This window comes from Lolium rigidum, chromosome 2 (genome assembly GCF_022539505.1).
Source record: "Lolium rigidum isolate FL_2022 chromosome 2, APGP_CSIRO_Lrig_0.1, whole genome shotgun sequence".
In the NCBI taxonomy this organism is placed as follows: Eukaryota; Viridiplantae; Streptophyta; class Magnoliopsida; order Poales; family Poaceae; genus Lolium; species Lolium rigidum.
Genome location: NC_061509.1, coordinates 71,793,768 through 71,811,385, shown reverse-complemented (window position 1 = coordinate 71,811,385; position 17,618 = coordinate 71,793,768). Strand labels below are relative to the sequence as shown.

Below are 17,618 nucleotides of genomic sequence, written 5' to 3'. Positions count from 1 at the left end.
AAAATAAAAATACACAGTGGGTACAAATTTTCTAACTTACCCTAAAAAAGAACAAGGAGCGGAGGATATCCGGCAAACGTGCCAAATTTGGTTTCGCAGAGCCTCAGACATGCGATCTAGATCCAAATGTGGAGGCAATTTCCCAAAAAAAAAAAAAAACAGATCTGTGGAAGTTGTCCCCTCGCGTGACAGAGCTCCTGCAGGAACTTGCCTCCAATATAATCTTTGAAAAACTAAGATTGGTCCACAGATGTATGATATTCCTCATCTAATTGAAATTTCATTGCTACTAATTCGACAGGAGTACTTAACATCAACAGTATAGAGGGCTCAAGGCTCAGGATCAAATACGGAGTATTAATAATGTTATTATATTATACGAGTAAGTATTATGAATAATAGGATGAGATTCAAATGCTTATTTGCTTTGACTGGTTAACAGTCTCTGCTACATTTTCGTGGAACTTCTGGAGGACCCAAAAAAGCTGTGCAAACCACCGAGAAACCGAGAACATCCTAACGACCTACCTAACAGCAAAGCAGCGAATTTTGGGGTAAACCGATCAGTTTACTTTGCAGAAAGAAAAGAAAAAATGAGGCAACAACACATGTTCTTCTTTTACATTTTTCTTTCGGTTCTCTGGGAGTAAAGTCAACTTCGACGAGTGGCCGCCGAATATTTCTGGAGTCACGCCAGGTGGTTAGCAGAGGATGAAAGGTCTTGCAGATGAACACTTCTGTTGCCGAAAGCAGCTCTGGTTAGTCGCCCTGCAGACAGTAGAGCTGGCGGATGTTGCCTGTAGCTGGAGACATGAACAGGCATTGTTGCCATTACTCAGTGCAAAAGATAGAACATAATGAGTCTTACGATCAGCAATACTCCATTGAGTGCCACATCCTCTGTTCCGAATTATAAGATGTTCTAGCTTTTTCTGAATTGTGTGTATCTAGATGCATTTCAATGTGGCTGTTCACTCATTTCGGTCCGTATGTAGTCCACATTGAAATATCTAAAACATCTTATAATGCGGAACAGAGGGAGTACAGTACAATACTCCACTGAGGATTGATGAAAAATGCACTACATAAAACTAGTGGAGTAACTTGCATTAATTGGTTAACCTGGATGGAGATAGCAATGGCAGAAATCTTCCCTGCTAACATAAAAAGAACTTCAATTCTAAACTTTTGGCTGTTAAAAGGATTTTCATAGGAATTTTGGGAGATTTGAATTCTTCTAACGTTGGTGGCTTGATTTAGGTTTGCATAGGAACTTCTCTTACAGTGCATTTTGCACTCTATTTCAAGGCAGAAAATACCATTGACTCGTGCCTCTTTTTGGAAGTCCTATGGTGCAATCAAAACACTATAGGATCCAAGAAGGCATGACATTTCAATCATGCTTTACCTACTCCTGCGCTTTTGGAATCATGTGAATCAAAGAGGACCTAAAAGTGGCTAGCTGCTAGAGACTAGTCTTGGTTAATTATAACTAGTTATCAATGCTCACTGGACCCTATTTGGAAGCTAAGAACTATCCAGATATATTTCACAAAAGTTCTGACATCTTCCAGGTTAGAATCCTGCTAGGAGCACCAAAGCAACAAAAGCAGATAATATGTAAACTTAGACCAGCGCACATGACTGTGTGTGGGCAAATTACTAGAGGACAAGGAAAGCAGCCACAAGCAATAAATTTTCTTCCAGTTGCACTCCTTGTGCATTAATGAAATCAGTGGAGACAAAATTGAATTGTGTTCCAATTAGTAAAATAAGATTGGATTGTATCCTATCTTCAGTCGAAGTTGTTCTGGCCTATCTCTATAGAAGGGGAGATAAAAAAATCCAACTGGTGGTATTTACACTGTAACCTGAATCCAATCCAGCGTTGAAACTGAAATTCATATCTCATCGTTTTGTTTCAAACTACAAGAATGAAACTGCCGGAGATAAAGCAACAAGTGTATCTATCGTCATATAAAAGGGGGAAATGATATGTACATTCATGCACTAATTAAAGCAAAGATGAAGTTTTACCATATAGCCAATCTTTGAATTGTGCATGAAGGGCACTTGATAATTCCTTTTTCCTATTTTCATCAAGTTGCAGCTCCCGAATAGTTTTTTGAGTATCTTCTAGAACAGCTTGCTGAAGATGATATAGCATGTTTAGTGATGTGTAACTTTTAGGAATACTAAACAGTAAAATATAGAAAACTGAACAATATGTACCCAAACAACATCACCAAATCAACAAGATGACAAGGCAGTGTAAGTCACACTAGATAGCTTTAGCAAGTAAATTGTAATTAAAAGATATTTTTAGGTAAACCTAGCTCTATCAAATTTAATGTACCTTCTTGCTTTGTGATGCCTGATAAATTTCAGGCAATGGAAAAGGATTGCATTCTGTAGGGTCTTGTACTGCATCGTCAAACAAATTAGGGATCTGCAGAAGGAAATAGCCATGTTTAAAAAAATTATACAAGAGAAAAATATTGTGAAAAGCCAAACAAGGCCTGAGTTTAGATTACAATATACTTGACATACCAAAAAGTTCGTGAATAAATCAGGATCTACACAGGTAGCAGATTCAGCTTGAACATCAGAAACCCCAGCGGGATGGGACAATGAATCATGTGGATCAACGACCCCCAGTACAAAAGGTTGGTCCCATTTATTGGTAGAGGGATCTACACCAACTTGTGTCATGTGCTCACCCAATCTTGGATAGTACGTATTGAATGGAGCAATCTGTTGATACAGGAAAGGATCTCACAATATTGAACTTTTACACATTATTATTACTACTATCACGTCAATAAGTTCAAAATTGACCATCACACTTTTCCCAACTGTAACCTGCATACAATGATGTATCCATAGTATTTGGTGGACATGAATGGTCGTGTCTATTAGGCGATTAATATTCAGGTTAACTATTAGTAACATCAGATTTTTACTTGCAAATAAAGTTACTGATATTAGTTCTAGGTGTAGTGACATACACAATATGTACCACATTAATGAAGTAAGATTCATTCATAGAAAATACACATAATGGCTAGCCATGCAAATGTATTCTCAAAATTTTACAACCATCCATCATATTCTGCTTAATTTCTAGGCAGCAGTCAATCAGTGCAGCCAATATAGACCTTCTAGTTCAAGTAACAACTAATTGCTCACAACAAAAAGAATAACAAAACCTCACATGTAATTTATGGTTGTCCCCCACAATGAGAGGCTGGTGATTTACTCCCAAGTAGAAGATGCACTCACGACAGTTGGCAATACAGATTCGTTTAGCAGCTGCGATAATATGGACTCTTTCACAATGCTCCACCTTTACAACCTGACAACACAAAACACTATGTTTATGAAATGCAATTACTTATTACTAGAATAGAGGATTAAATAGCAAAAATTTGAATGACCAACAAAAGAGGTGTAGTTCTTCAATCAGAGGGTTTCTCATTTTACTCTTCACTGATATATACTCAAATTACTTTTTATCTACTACCTCTGTCCCATAACATAAGACATTGTTACAACTAATATACTCCTATATTGGTTGTAATAAAATACTCCCTCCATTCACAAATGTAAGACCTTTTAGCTTTTTTCATAAATGCATGTATCTAGGCGTGTTTTAGCGTGTAGGTTCACTCATTTCGGTCCGTATCTAGTCTACCTTGAAATATCTAAAAGATCTTACGTTAGTGAACAGAGGAAGTATTATATTACGGGACAGAGGGTATCGTAAGATTTTCCAGCAATGCAGACTGCATTACAATATCAGGTCAATGCATGGAACCCAACAATACGAACCAGATTCCACTCTCTATTGCCACTATTCTCACCATCTCTCAGCACTAGAGTTGCCTCAGTTTGTATTCCTACTTCCACTACGAGCGAATCAATTTTCCGCAAGACTACAAAAGTAGAATCCAGGTGACCGCTGTCCATGAGTGATCGAAAATACAAACATAGGTCATAGGCAGCCACACTTCCTTGTTGCATCTGAACATATCGAATATAATACTCCCTCTTGTCCCGAATTACTTGTCGCAGATTTTTCTAGATACGCATGTATCTAGACGTGTTTTATTGTATAGATACATGCGAATCTAGACAAATCTGTGACATTTAATTCAGGACAGAGAGAGTACCTATATTATATAATAAAAGCTGGCAATAGGTGACTTATTGCTTATTGTTAGAACAAGCATGTTCATAAAGATTCCTCAGTCCACTACCAGACTGCATGCAACGCTCACACTAGTCTACATAATTAACTCGCTGCCCAACAAACACTAACTTCTATGTATGGAGCAAAACTGCATCAAAGAAAATTGGATCCACATAACTGAGGGTATGAGGAATAACCAAATCACATGCATACCTTACCAACAGCCCCAAGAACAACAGTAGTATCAGAACATCCGTACACGGTAGCATACTTCACCGGTGCTAATATGTAGATAACAGAATCATGGCAGTTCAAAACCTGCACATATAGTTTGCATTTCATGATAAGCAATACTAGCAAATTCCCGCACTGGGGTTCCAGCGTTGAACAGAAAAAGAAGCTACAAGAGGTCACATCATTAGAACATAGGGAGTCCCTTGAAACAATACGGAACACATTTCTTAGAGAGGAAGAGGTGTTCCGAAGTGTCCAGCACAGAAAGATGTTCATATTTCTCCTCCCCAGATCAGATCAGTGACCTAGACATCTCTCGTCTGCATTAACCTTGTATATATCATGACCCAAGTAATGCAACTTTGTAGCTTATCGCTTTAAATATCCAGATGTGGATACATAGTACTCCCTCCATCCCGAAAAAGATGACGCGATTTGTCTAAATTTGGATGTATCCATACACTAAATCGTGTCTAGATACATCCAAATTTAAACAAATTGCGACATCCTTTTTGGGACGGAGAGAGTACTATATTTTCCTTCTAGAAGCAGAATGCTCCACTGGGAATACGGTGATCAAAACATCTTGACTATGCTTACAACGGCACACTGACTCTAGGAGGACTAGATTCAAGCACATGATAACTTATCAAACTAGATTTCACACAAATGATTTCTTAATCAACACTACATTGTATCTTGGGTGAGACAATGCAAAACATGTTTGATTCAACGTGTCAGATCTCTCTGTTCCTTTCAACATCCAAGTTGGCTACTTGGAAAGTAAGCAAAGTATCTCAGTACTAGTACTACTATAACTATGATTCATACCTTCACTGAATGTCCTTTGACATCAGATGCATGCTTGACAACGGAAGTTTTGGAGAAACCCTCCACAAATGTAGAATTTCTATGGAATGCAGGATTAACAACAGTAGGCATGTTGTTCCTTGTATGACTTGTATTGGCATCAGCCATGGTAACATCAAGATCAGATGCGATCTGCTGGCTCCCTTCCTTCGCTGTAGATTTCTCGGTATAAAACTCTATTGAAGAAGCAATATTCTGCAAAATCCAATCATGGACCTGAGCCGCAGATACCGGAGCAGCCGGCATGTCTGGATCAGAATTTGCGAAAAACGTGGCTGCCTGGCTTAGGGATGTTCCTTCCGAAAAATGCACTAGAAATCCAAGGTGCTCAAAAGTCTCCATTGTTAGAACCTGCACAAAATTTGGCGTACTACAGCTATCAAATCGTCAGACACTAGAAGCATACAGCAATATTATCATTCATGTTTCCAGATTCCTGCATATGAGAAAACTAGCGAGCCGATTCTGTGAAGTCCAAACAAAGTTACTTCATGAAATTCGAAGAAACAATGCCCTAAAAAGATTTCCTCAAATGTCAGGAAAAGTCTATCATCAGTTGCACACAAAGAGACCTCACTTGTGTCATATATATTTAACTGGATCAGCAATGTGTTACCATTGACCTTTTATTTTGTTTGTTTCATACAATTTGTTTGCAGACATATGTCTGTGGGTTGTTCTACCCTTGATCTTTGTTTAAATCGCTTGATACAGCTTTTCGAGAAATATTGTCAATGGATGGTTTTCATCTTTGGTTACAGTCAACGCCTGACAGGCTCAACTCACACCTTATAACCTATTTGGAGGTATATAACTGCAAGTAAGCTCCACAGTCAGTACAACAAATATTATGTTCCTGTCACACTATCCCCATGTGAAGAATATTGGATAGAAACAATTTGACTAACTTAGCAGAAGGTAACATACCAGAGAATCATCCCCCTCCCCCTCAACAGAATCAGCCAATAGAGTAAGAATATTAGCCATATGCTTTTGAAGATAAGATAACTGGTGGATTTCTTCATCTGCTTGAGAAGGTATAAAGCGACGGCTATTACTGCGTACAAGCTGCAAAACAACAGAAATAGTAGTTAGCAAGTAAAGACGATGTAAAAACTATAGACATGCTAACTAGTTGTATTTGCAAAACGAAAGAAACTAGAAAAGTGCTGATATAGTACTGCTGATCTGGGGCTGGGGCTATGAAAGTCTTTCTGAAGGAACATGCTTAACTCAAGATAGACATATATCAAATAAGAAAACATGTAAAAAAGACAAAGTTGCTACAAAAATATCAAATATGGAACTGGAATAGATAAGATATCCCAAATAACAGCAATAGATTTATAAAAAAAATGCAGGTGCATAAACCCTATGCAGGAAACTCTCAATGCATTCGACGCATAGCCAGATAGTCAAAGATATACTTGATTGAAGTGAGGAATTTCAGGTTTTAATTTTACAGATAACGTGCAAACTCCAGTCCCCACACTGCCACACAGTATAACTTAAGCAGTCACTCATTGATGCTGTCCACCATATAAGACAGAGAGACAGAGACTGAATTTGCAAGTCAAGAATTGGCTCAGTTCAGAGTATGCATCCAGTTGGTATCAAGAATCAAGGCACTAAATAGTGTCAGAAACTAGGATGTGTCCTTGCCAATGCAGCTGCTGCGACACAATTTTGAACTGCAGCACATGTCCTACATTTTGAGTACTCAGAGCAATGTTCTTCTATTATTAAACCAATAAATGCCAAGCACTCCGGCTGTTAGGACCGCAGATGAACGGCAGCACAATGTGGCATTTGGAGGACAGGGTATCCATCACTTCATCGTTTAAAGACCAATGGTGATTGCTTGGAGCCTAATCGGTCATCCAAATATCTAATTAAGGTTTTGCAATCATAAGATGGGCTTCAGATATCTATGGTAGTCAACCAAAATCACAATATTGGAAGACTAGAAGATGGTCCAACATTAAAAAGGGGGAAGGAGTATGGCCACAATGTAACGATGTTGGATGGATAGCACTACAGATGTATCTCTTGTTGTAAACTGTCTCTTCGCAGGAGTGTCTGGGACCTGGAGTTCCAACTTCCAAGTCCCCATTAATACGCCGACAGTTTATTAGCCTGGTAAAAAGTTCAAGGATACAATTGCTGGAGCACTGAAGGCAATGAAAGAAATGTTTGATGAAAAACATGTCACCTGCTTCGTCTAAACAGACATGACACGTCAGTTTGATATGATTACATGGTGAGCAATTTTGCATGTCATGTACCAGTAATTTTCTAATTTCAATAGTTGGTTTCCCATGGCAGGATGTGCGCTATTGGAGCTGGCAATGCATGTTTGTCGAGCATAGCACACTTTGCCGCAGTCAAATAGTCCATTCATGGAAAGGCGATGAACGACTATTTCATTAATTCAACGCCCCAGTTACGTTATCAATATAGTACACGACATGGAGTTTTCAAATGGATGGCAATTTCCAATACAGTACACGACTATTATATACGAGAAGCGAAATTGCGAATCAACGGGTCCTGATCCTAACCTGGATCGGGGAGAGGGCGGACAAGTAGCCGTCGAACGCGGAGGTGGAGGGCCAGACGTCGGCGACGGCGGGGGAGTCCTTGTGCGGGCGCGGGACGAGGCGCTTGTACGACTGGATGTAGAGGAAGAGCAGCACGTCGCGGAGGTCCGCGCCTCCGCTCCCGCCGGCGCCTAGCGCGGGGTCCTCCGCGGGGAGCACCGCCGCGAGCACGCCGAGCGCGAGCGCCGCCTGCTCCGGCGGGATCTGCAGCGCCTCCGCGAGCGCCGCGGCGCCCACGCGCCCGTCGCCTGACGCGGCGGCGGCTGGCGCGAGCTTCTCCTTTAGCTGGGAGAGGGTCTGCGCCAGCGCGCTCTCCGGGAAGATGAGCTTGGGGATGGGCAGGAGGCCGTACTCGAACGCCACGCGCCGCGGTCGGAGTAGCGGCGATGAGGCCACCGCCGGCGGCGGCGTCGCCGGCGGCGGGTCGAGGGTCTCGTCAACCATCGCCGCGAGAGAAGCGGGGGAACAGGGAAGGGAGGAGATCTGGGATGGATGCGCGACTGTGAGAGTGCGATGCAAACCGCGGAAACGGTGAAATGGTTCGGTGCCTACGTGGTATTTTTTTCCCACTTTTTTTAAAGGATAAATTTCTGGATTTCCTAATTTCAGATATGGCAAGAAGAATAAGCATCATGGATGAACTTATTAACACCACATGATAAATCCTATGGCAATGTTAGTTTCCTTTTTGGAACTTTTTTTTGTCATTTTAGACGTATGTCTCCCTCAGTTTCACCAATTCATGAGTCGGCATCATGTTCTAAGAATTGAAATAGGTCAAAATCTAAACACGGCACTATACCGTTATTACCATCTCGGTAGCACCACTACATTTAGCGCCACCATGAAGTCATAAACTACATGTTCACCAAGATGTCAGCGTTGTAAGGTAGAGTAAACACATTCAAATGTGAAAATAACCTTGTCCAACCTTGGGGATCTAGTACGTAGGTTGCTTCCATTAAATAATGTCACTTTTCCGTATTATATGTGTTTTTATTATCTATAAGAGATGTAACTTATACTTTTAACATAAATGAGATATAACAATAATAAGGTATGCAAAAACAACTAACTGAATATTTCCATGCAGCAAAAGAGAGGATTGGCCTAGTTTTAGCCTTGTGTAGATGTGGGGAAAGTACACTTGGTGAAAGGTGACATTGGTTCGGGGCATTGGTTCAACACGTGTTAACTGCCATGCGCTTGCTAAACGGGAGACTACACGTGAGGTTAGGTTAGAGAAAGGCATAGATGATGCTACAAACAAAAAGGACAAGGTGGACGACACATTGCATGAGGCAGACATGGGAGACATTACTAAGGTCACCAACCTTGACACTGGGTCGCCGTAGTCAAGGAAGATGGCATCGAAGAGAAGCGAGGTGAGACGAGGAGCGTATGGTGGACCTTTTTACAGAGCCTGAAGGTAGTAGGTCTAGGAGGCAAATGGAATGGCTGGCAGCTTCCTCCGAACAATTTGGTGGTTGCGATTGGAGGATACCCCTTCAAGGTTTCTAGCGTGGAAGTGTACTTTGAAAATACGCTTTAACTTCAGGGGAAAGCTTGTTTGTTGGATCAAAATGACAAGGCCAACGTAATAGGGGTAAATGGTTTGAGGGTGAGGTCTTGGTCCAAATGAGTTTTTACCATGTTAACCTTTACTTATAAAATCACAGGAAATTAATTATACTTATATTACTTTCTAAACATCCAAAACTCCAATGCATCAAATTAAATATAATGGGCTTGGGGATATTACTTCCACGCGGATGAATTTTGTACATCATATTATTTTTTAGAAGTGTTATTTTGGCCTTAATAAATTTCCTAAAAGTGGTAAGATCAATATATTCCTTTTATCGAGAAAAAATAGGAGAGGGCGGGGGTGGCACTTTTCATGCCTGCTCGCAAACGATCATGAGAAAGGATGGTCCAGCAAATGAAAATGGATCAGTACATTATTAACGCGCATTTTTAGAATATGGTACTGCGGAATCCGATTAAACTTACTCTATCACTAAGTTATATAGTTACTCAATCACTAAGTTACAAAAATTTGGAAGGACGGAGTTTCCTTTAGACTGTTCATCTGAAACTTGTTATTTTTGTCTAAGATATATACATACTTTCAAATTTGGGTATGAAAATGGCACGCACGTGTATATACATGCATCCTCCACATGCAAAAAAAATATTTAAAATTTTTGGAAGTCTAGAAATACGGAATTTCAGCCCCAAAGTAAACCGGTTCCGTTGGACCTAGATGTTTGGGTATGTGGTGCCTACTGGAACTCGGAACTAAGTGCTTCTCCAACAGGCGCTCCAGCGATGTATCCAAAAAAGCGACTAGTTTAGCACGTGAGTGATGTAAATTGATGCTCCAACAGATGCTGCAACCGGTGCTGTAAAGTGGAGCGTGCAAAAGTGCTATCTCGTGCACTATATTACCACAGTGGAAAGAGCGCACGGTACAAATTGCGCGCAGAAACAACTACCCAGTTTTACGGCTCCAAAATTTAGAGTTTCTATCGGAGAAGAATATGGCCTCATGCACGGAACACGGATGGAGGGTGTTGCAAAGTGCTTTTACTGTTGTTGGAGATGCTCTAGAGCATCTCCAACCGCGCGACCCAAACGTACGCGTTGGACCGTCCGTTTTGGGCCATTTGGGTCGCCGCCCGGACACGCGGACAGCGCCCCGCGTCCGCGTGTCCGTTTGGGTCGCGCGCTGCGCCCAACGCTCGGACGCATCGCATAACCGGAGAACCACGAAAACAAAAACAAAATGCGAATTTAAACGAAATTTCATTGAACATATGCCCTATTTTGGGCAAATTTGTACATAGCCCTATTTTGGGCAAATAAAACTAACAAATAAATTTAAACTAATATAAAAAACCCTCTATTAGGGTTTGGTCGGCGGCGCGGTGGCCGCCGGTGCGCCGCCTAGCCCCTGTGGGCGTCGTCGGCGACGTCGTCGTCGTGGACGACGTCCCCGGGCGGCGACGCGCTGTTGTGGTTGGACCGCGCCGGGGACTCCGGCCACGGAGACCACAGGGCCTCCTCCCAGGCCGAGTGGGGGTCCGGAGCAACCCGAGGCTGCGGCGGCACACGGAGCAGCGCCTCCTCCCTGAGGCACGCCGCCGCTGCTCCGCACGGCGCCTGTCCTCCTGCCGCCGCTGCTCCTGGCGGCGCTCCTCGTCGGCGCGGCGCCTGGCCTCCTCCCGCCGCGCCGCCTCCTCCTCCTCCCGTAGCGCCTGGCGGGCCTGGGCGTAGAGCTCCCAGCCCTCCGCCTCCTGGACCTCCCGTCGGGCCGCCTCCTCCATCTCGGAGGTGCGAATGGCCGCATAGAGGTGCGGCCATTGCGCCTCCTCCTCCGCCGCCGAGATCATCAGCGCGGTGCGGAGGTCCGGGTCCTCCTCCGAGGACTCGGGCTTCGGCTCGAGCAGGAGAGGCGGCGGTTGCGGCAATGTTGAGGACAGTGAAACGCTGGACAGGTTCTTGGTCTTTTTAGTCGCAATTAATCAATGGTTGGTATAATCTTAATCAGGTTTTGGGGTCTGCTGCTGAGGACAGTGAAACGCTGGACAGGTTCTTGGTCAAATCAAGGACGGACTTGTACGTAGGTTCACCCTAGACCTGTTCTGTGCGCACATAAGCTCGGTCTACTCCCGCGTCTTGTAGGCGGCTTGGATAGCAAGAATCTAAGCTTCTTTTGCAATAATCTCGAACACCGATGGTTTATCTCCTCCCCGTACTTCCGTTTGTCCGCTCCTTCGTGGTTTTTCCTCTTGTTTACAATCGGTTTGCAAGTACGACCAAGAAGAAGATAGCAACTTGGTTAATCGACTGGTCAAATTGATCTCTCCGACATTATTCAACGGAGGGAGCACTATATTACTGTGTAGCCAGACGACGGTCCACATCGTTAATTGAGGCAACCGGTGACAAGATAATATTATTTTGGGAAGGTAGGTTTAGTGCTGCAGAAACTGGACACGTATCGATTAGTAGTGGAGTAGTTAGTTAGAGCAATTCTAATAGTATAGCCGGCTGTTGGCTATAAGCAAGATGTCATGTTATCTATAGTCAATATGTAGGCAACAAATACAATAGTTGGCTATAAGAATGTACTACTTTATCAATGGATAGTCCACCTTTTATTCACACAACTTGCCTAGGAGCACGTGCTAGAGCTAGCTCTTGCATAAGAGCACACTTATATTCTCTATCCTCGTCTCTCTCCTCCAACTAAACACAAATACATTATTTTAATCCTTGTAGCCAGCTGACTAAGCCTTATTGTACTTGCTCTTAGGTATTGTGATTAGCCAAATTATAGTTAGCGGGAAGTGTTGAGCGTCTCCAGAGGGATCAAAACCTCTGATCCCCAACCGGGTGCCGTCAGATCAACAACGATCAAACAGTCATACATGTGTCGACGGTCTTACTAAAAAAAACGCCCATTGGCCATCGTGCTCCTCCTTCCGGCCCCTCATGTACAGAGGGGATTTGGGCAACGCCGGCGACTCCCACTTGGAGCAACGCCGATGACGTTGAGGCCGGCTTCTAGCAGTCCCGCTCCACCGGTAGCACCGCCCGCCTCCACTCGCGTATAAAAGCTCTGGTTACCAGCGATGCTCCTCACAGCAGCACCACCACTTTTTTTCTTACAACAATGTGTCATTGTCGTTCGTTGCAGCGACGTCGTCGGTCATAGCACAACCGTCGCCTATCGTAACACCGCTTTGGGATGAGCTTGTTGGCGTCGGTCCAGACCTCAAGGAGGCGGATCTCGCTGTTGTTCTGACTACCGCCATGTTTGGCCACGAGGCGGCGCTGCGGCTGGAGCATGGCTCCTCAAGCAGCGGCGATCTGGAGCATGGAGAAGGGTGCCGAGGCGGGATGGCTCAGTGCCGGAGGCTCATGGCGTTGGCTGCCAGAGGTAGTCAAACAGAAAGAAAATCGTCCATTAGAGGAGGCGTGGGGAAGGGGAGGAGCTTGGATAATTTTTCTAACACGGAGGAGCCCTCGTGGAGAAGACTCTGTGGGAAAGACAGTGAACGGAGCAATAAGGTGGGCCTCCCTAATTTTCTCCCCGCGTGGGTGGATGATACCCACAAGTATAGGGGATCGCTGAAATCTTCAATGAAAAGTATTACTCAAATTTATAGATCGACTCAAGGGGAGCACATGAATATCAATAAGACTTTAGCAATTGAGACATCGCTCTCAATCACACAAGTGTATCAATAAACTTAGAAAGCAATTGGTGATTTATAGCAGTTGATTCAGAGCAATGGAACAAGTAGTAAACAATAGCAGTGGATTTTTAGTTTTTACCGGAAGTAGTGATGTGTAACTTTCAGTGGCTAAAGACGTAGGCATGAGGTGATATCGGGATGTTGCATGAATGATATTGATCATATAATGTAATCCTAATAAAATAGCATTTATCTCTAATTCAGTTATGTGTAGGTATGTGATCCTAATATAGTTATGCATACTAACCAAGAGAATTTGCGTAACATCTTTTGTCCTGCTTGCCCATTTCACCAGACCAACATAGAACTATATAGGCAATTAAGTTATATCATTTATAATAGCCTGGGACAAAGCATTAACACTTCATGAACACACAATATCCTCAAACTATCATATATTCCCATTGTTTTCCCTAACTATCACTTTAGTGTTCGCATGTTCAATACAATAATAGGAAATGCACTTTGCTGATAGATACTAGACTCATATATATGATGGGGCAATAGAAGTTTGGTATTGAAATCATGTCAGTCGGGCAAAATCAAAAAGCATTAAACATAGCAAAGGTGTACCAACACTCATACAAGAATATCCTCAAGACAAATACATCAAATCTCAATACATATGGATGATTACATGATCAATCTCATCCAATCCCAATCCACCTCACATTCCTACAGAGAACTACTCACACATGACGATGGAGAGTGAGCACATGGTTGTTGGCGATAAAGTTGATGGTGAGGATGGTGAAAAATACCTCAAAATCCCCCTCTCCGGCGTGGAGAGCAGGACCAATCTAACCCCCAAAACGAAGATTGTGGATGTGGAGGCGCTCTGTTTCGCGAAAAGCTACATTCTTTTGGATATCTAGGTTTTTCAGGTATATATGGGGGTACGCCAAAGGGGAGGCGGAAACGATGCTCTAGGCCCGAAAGGGCATGGGTGGCGTGCCTAGTAGAAGGGGCGCATGATACCTTCGATCCGGATTACGGATTGTAGTATGATAATTTTTTTCCCTAGAAGACCTATGTTTAATCGAACATTGGGAAGCACTGCTAAATGGTTGTGAAGGAAACATCTACAATACTTGCTAGTGTACTTTATCTTTAGTTTACCGGACCTATCTAGTTAATTTAAGGGGGTTGTGTTCAATGATGGATATAGGCCAGTGTTAAGATTTCACCTGCAGCTATGCATACATATATAAATGAAGCTCATATGTGTAACAAATAAAATAGAGATAAGAGATTCGTGAGTAGCACATCTGTAAATACCCTTGCCCCTAAAGCCAAAGGAGACAAGATCCTAATGGTCCAACCATTGTCCTCACTGTCGCAAGCAACAACAGTTTTTAAGTACAGACCAAGCCTTAAGCTAGATGATTGTGCTATGATCTCGGATGAATCACTAAACATGTACCGTTACTTTTCCCTTTCAATCACTAAGGTTCCGTGGCAGCACGGAGTTCTCCACTCATCCCACACCTCTTCCCTTGGTCTACTCGAATGATATGGGTACCTGCAGATCATCAAGATGAGGCAAAGAGCTGGAAAAGGATACAAGATCGCAAAACTCATACTCAATCCTTACACATAACATAAGATTAGATGCACATGAACGGTGCGAGGATTCACCCCAACCTACAGCCTGTGAGGACTACTCACACATAATATCAATATCAAATACAAAAATAGAAATCATTGTGCAAAATACTTAGATTGAAATCACAATATTCTTACAATGGTCGCCAATTTTTAAGTAGATCTCTATTACAATGGTGATGGATATGGCTATAGAGGAGATGGGAGATGGAATGAATGAACTATGGAGATGGATCTCCTTCGGTGTGTTGCAGATGGATCTGGTGGATGGTGGATCTATTTAGCGACGAATGGCTCTCCTTTCAGCGTCGGTCCCTTCACGACTTTCATAGTGTTTGACCTCAGGAACGCAGCCGCAGGTGGTACGGGAGGGGCTTGCCCGTACCGATGCCCGTTAAAGCTCCTGGAACCGCCTTTCCGAGCGTAGTCAATTTTTCCATGCTCCTAATGCGATTTTCTTCAGTAATTGCAGGTTCATTTGCCATTATGACGTGATATCCTGCACAACATCCAAAAATAGAAGAGATTGCACATATTTGCATTGATTAGGCATTAGTGGCAAGTTGAGAGGTAAACTTAGTCAATTTTTTTTGACTTAGCTAAGGGTTTAAACGCGAGAAAATATGGCGTATTTCACAGCCATCAACTTCTCCAAGCTTAAACTTGATCGTCCTCGAGTAAGAAACAAAGAACCATAAAGAACTTGGCGTTTAAACCAAAAAAAATAACGAGAAAGCAAAGTCACTTACAAGTGGTAGCCTTATAAGTGCAGCACTTCTTCCATTCAAAGCTTAGCATAGTTAGAGAAGTGCCAATAATATAATACAAGCATTGGTAACTCGAGGCAATCACAATAAAGATTATAAGTATGAATAGCTAGTTGTGGAAACAATTACTCTAGCTTAAGTAGTTAACTCTCAGTTTGCCAAGAAACACTGGAAGTTTATTATCATCAAATTATGTATGAGCGTTCATGTCTAAAGAGGTATAAACAATGAATTATCTTAATTACGCCCACATCAATCGATCAAGGCTATCAAAACACTTACTATCCATTCATTGCCTTTCAAGAATATAGTCATCTAATAGTAGCGAGTCCATGCCAAGACTTGAGAAGTGATATCTTTCGGATTCCTTTGACAGTTTCCAAGTAAAAGTCATGAATGACCTTATAGGATTGTGACAATCATGGGGCCAGTGGTGCTAGTATCCCAAGAGTGTTCGCAACAATCATGTTGACACGCATAAAGCAATATCAGACAGTAAAGCATATGTTGACACGCGTAAAGCAATATCTCATATTTATATACAACCTTACATCTTGGCATGCGTCTCAGCTACCACTAGACTTCAATTACATCAAACAACTCCTATCAAGAGTGCTAAGTCTATCACAACATCTATGGAGTTAAGTATCTTCAAAGTTAAACCCCTAAGACAATTGGTCATCATACAAGTCATAATTTTAAGACTTCTTCTTTTTGTACTTGTTTGGCAATATTATTTCCAAGTCAAGGCTTCGTTAACTAAATGAACTAGAGTAAGAACGTTCACAATTAACTAAACATACAAATAAAGCTCTACTCCAATTGTTTTAAATCACTCCCACTAGTACAATATCTTAACAAGTCTACTGACTAGCATAAACAATTCAAACTTCAAAAGTGGGATACATAAGACATACCTCTTGTAGGTGGCTTCAAGTTTCTCTTCCTTATGGTGTGTTCCTTCAACTTGGTAGATCTCTATCATAAACGATATCAAGCAAAGAGGCATTAGAAAATTCAGCTCTTTCAAGAACAAGGATAAAAGGAAAAAAATATTTTTGTATTTTCATGAATTGGGATAGAGAGGGAAAAATAAACGAGAATGGCGATAAAGTAAGGAACTAAAACAAAACAAATGAAAAATGTAAACGAACTAAAATGAAAAGAAAATAAAAGTTAAGTGTTGGAACAAACCAACACAAGTGTTTCAAACCTCTCTCAAAGAGTTAGAGTACAATTTTATTCAACACAAATAAAAATGCTTGAGGAACACATCCCAACCTTAGGCTTTAATTTGCAAGCCCTCTTGGTGAGCTCATTGTGGTGGAGGATAATTCCCATCATTCCATTGGCTGCTCCAATGAGTGAACTAGGAATTGAGTTCGATGGTGTGGTCTCGAAGGTTGTTAGCGAGGTTGCTTAGGTTCTCAATGCTTCCTTCGAGCGCGTACATGTCCTGGTAGGTGGTGAAGTCATGGAGTGGCTACTGCTTCTGTTCTGGTCCTTGAGGTTCCTGTTCAACCTCCTCTCCTTCTTCCGGCTCATCTTGTTGTGGGGGTAGATTTGCCTCAACATGCGCCATCATAATGCAAACGACTTTCCTCGAGAGAGAATAGATCATTAGGCAGAGGGGCATCGATCAAGTGATCAGCTCCCGGTATATTGAAGTAATATCTACCTTCTACTTTTCTAACCATACCAGATGCATTCAGAGTTGTAAAACCAAGGCGGCGAGGGCCTTCCAATGCTCGTAAATTACGTACATTGACATTGAGCCTTCTTGCCAAGACGGTGATGACTCCACCTTCGCATATGGGGCCATGAACTTCAAGTGCTTTGTGGTTCAATGCGGTGACCCAGCATACCACTGCATGTTGTAGTATACAAGTCGTTGATATGATCTTTGCGAAGGGACTTCTTCACAAATTGCCATATCCCTCAGAGTGGTACAACAGAAACATTGCAGGTCATAACACTCCATACTTTATTACAAACATTGTCTTAACAAGTTGGTATTCTCACGGGTCCTATGAGAACACCCTAAGATACTACTTAAGTACGATTACAACTCATAACAATATAA

At 42.3% G+C, this 17,618-nt stretch overlaps 1 protein-coding gene across 1 annotated transcript; it reads right to left on the bottom strand.

Annotated features, from left to right (window-relative positions):
• Positions 1-340: 340 nt before the first annotated feature.
• LOC124691924 (TBCC domain-containing protein 1-like) lies at positions 341-8,370 on the bottom strand. The gene is made up of 9 exons (XM_047225212.1): positions 7,858-8,370; positions 6,224-6,364; positions 5,258-5,647; positions 4,406-4,510; positions 3,215-3,355; positions 2,551-2,754; positions 2,357-2,449; positions 2,038-2,149; positions 341-803 (listed from the first exon to the last, which is right to left on the bottom strand). Exons 1-9 carry the CDS (start codon positions 8,338-8,340, stop codon positions 760-762), a joined length of 1,713 nt encoding a protein of 570 aa, XP_047081168.1. The 5' UTR covers positions 8,341-8,370; the 3' UTR covers positions 341-759.
• Between the last annotated feature and the right edge of the window lie 9,248 nt (positions 8,371-17,618).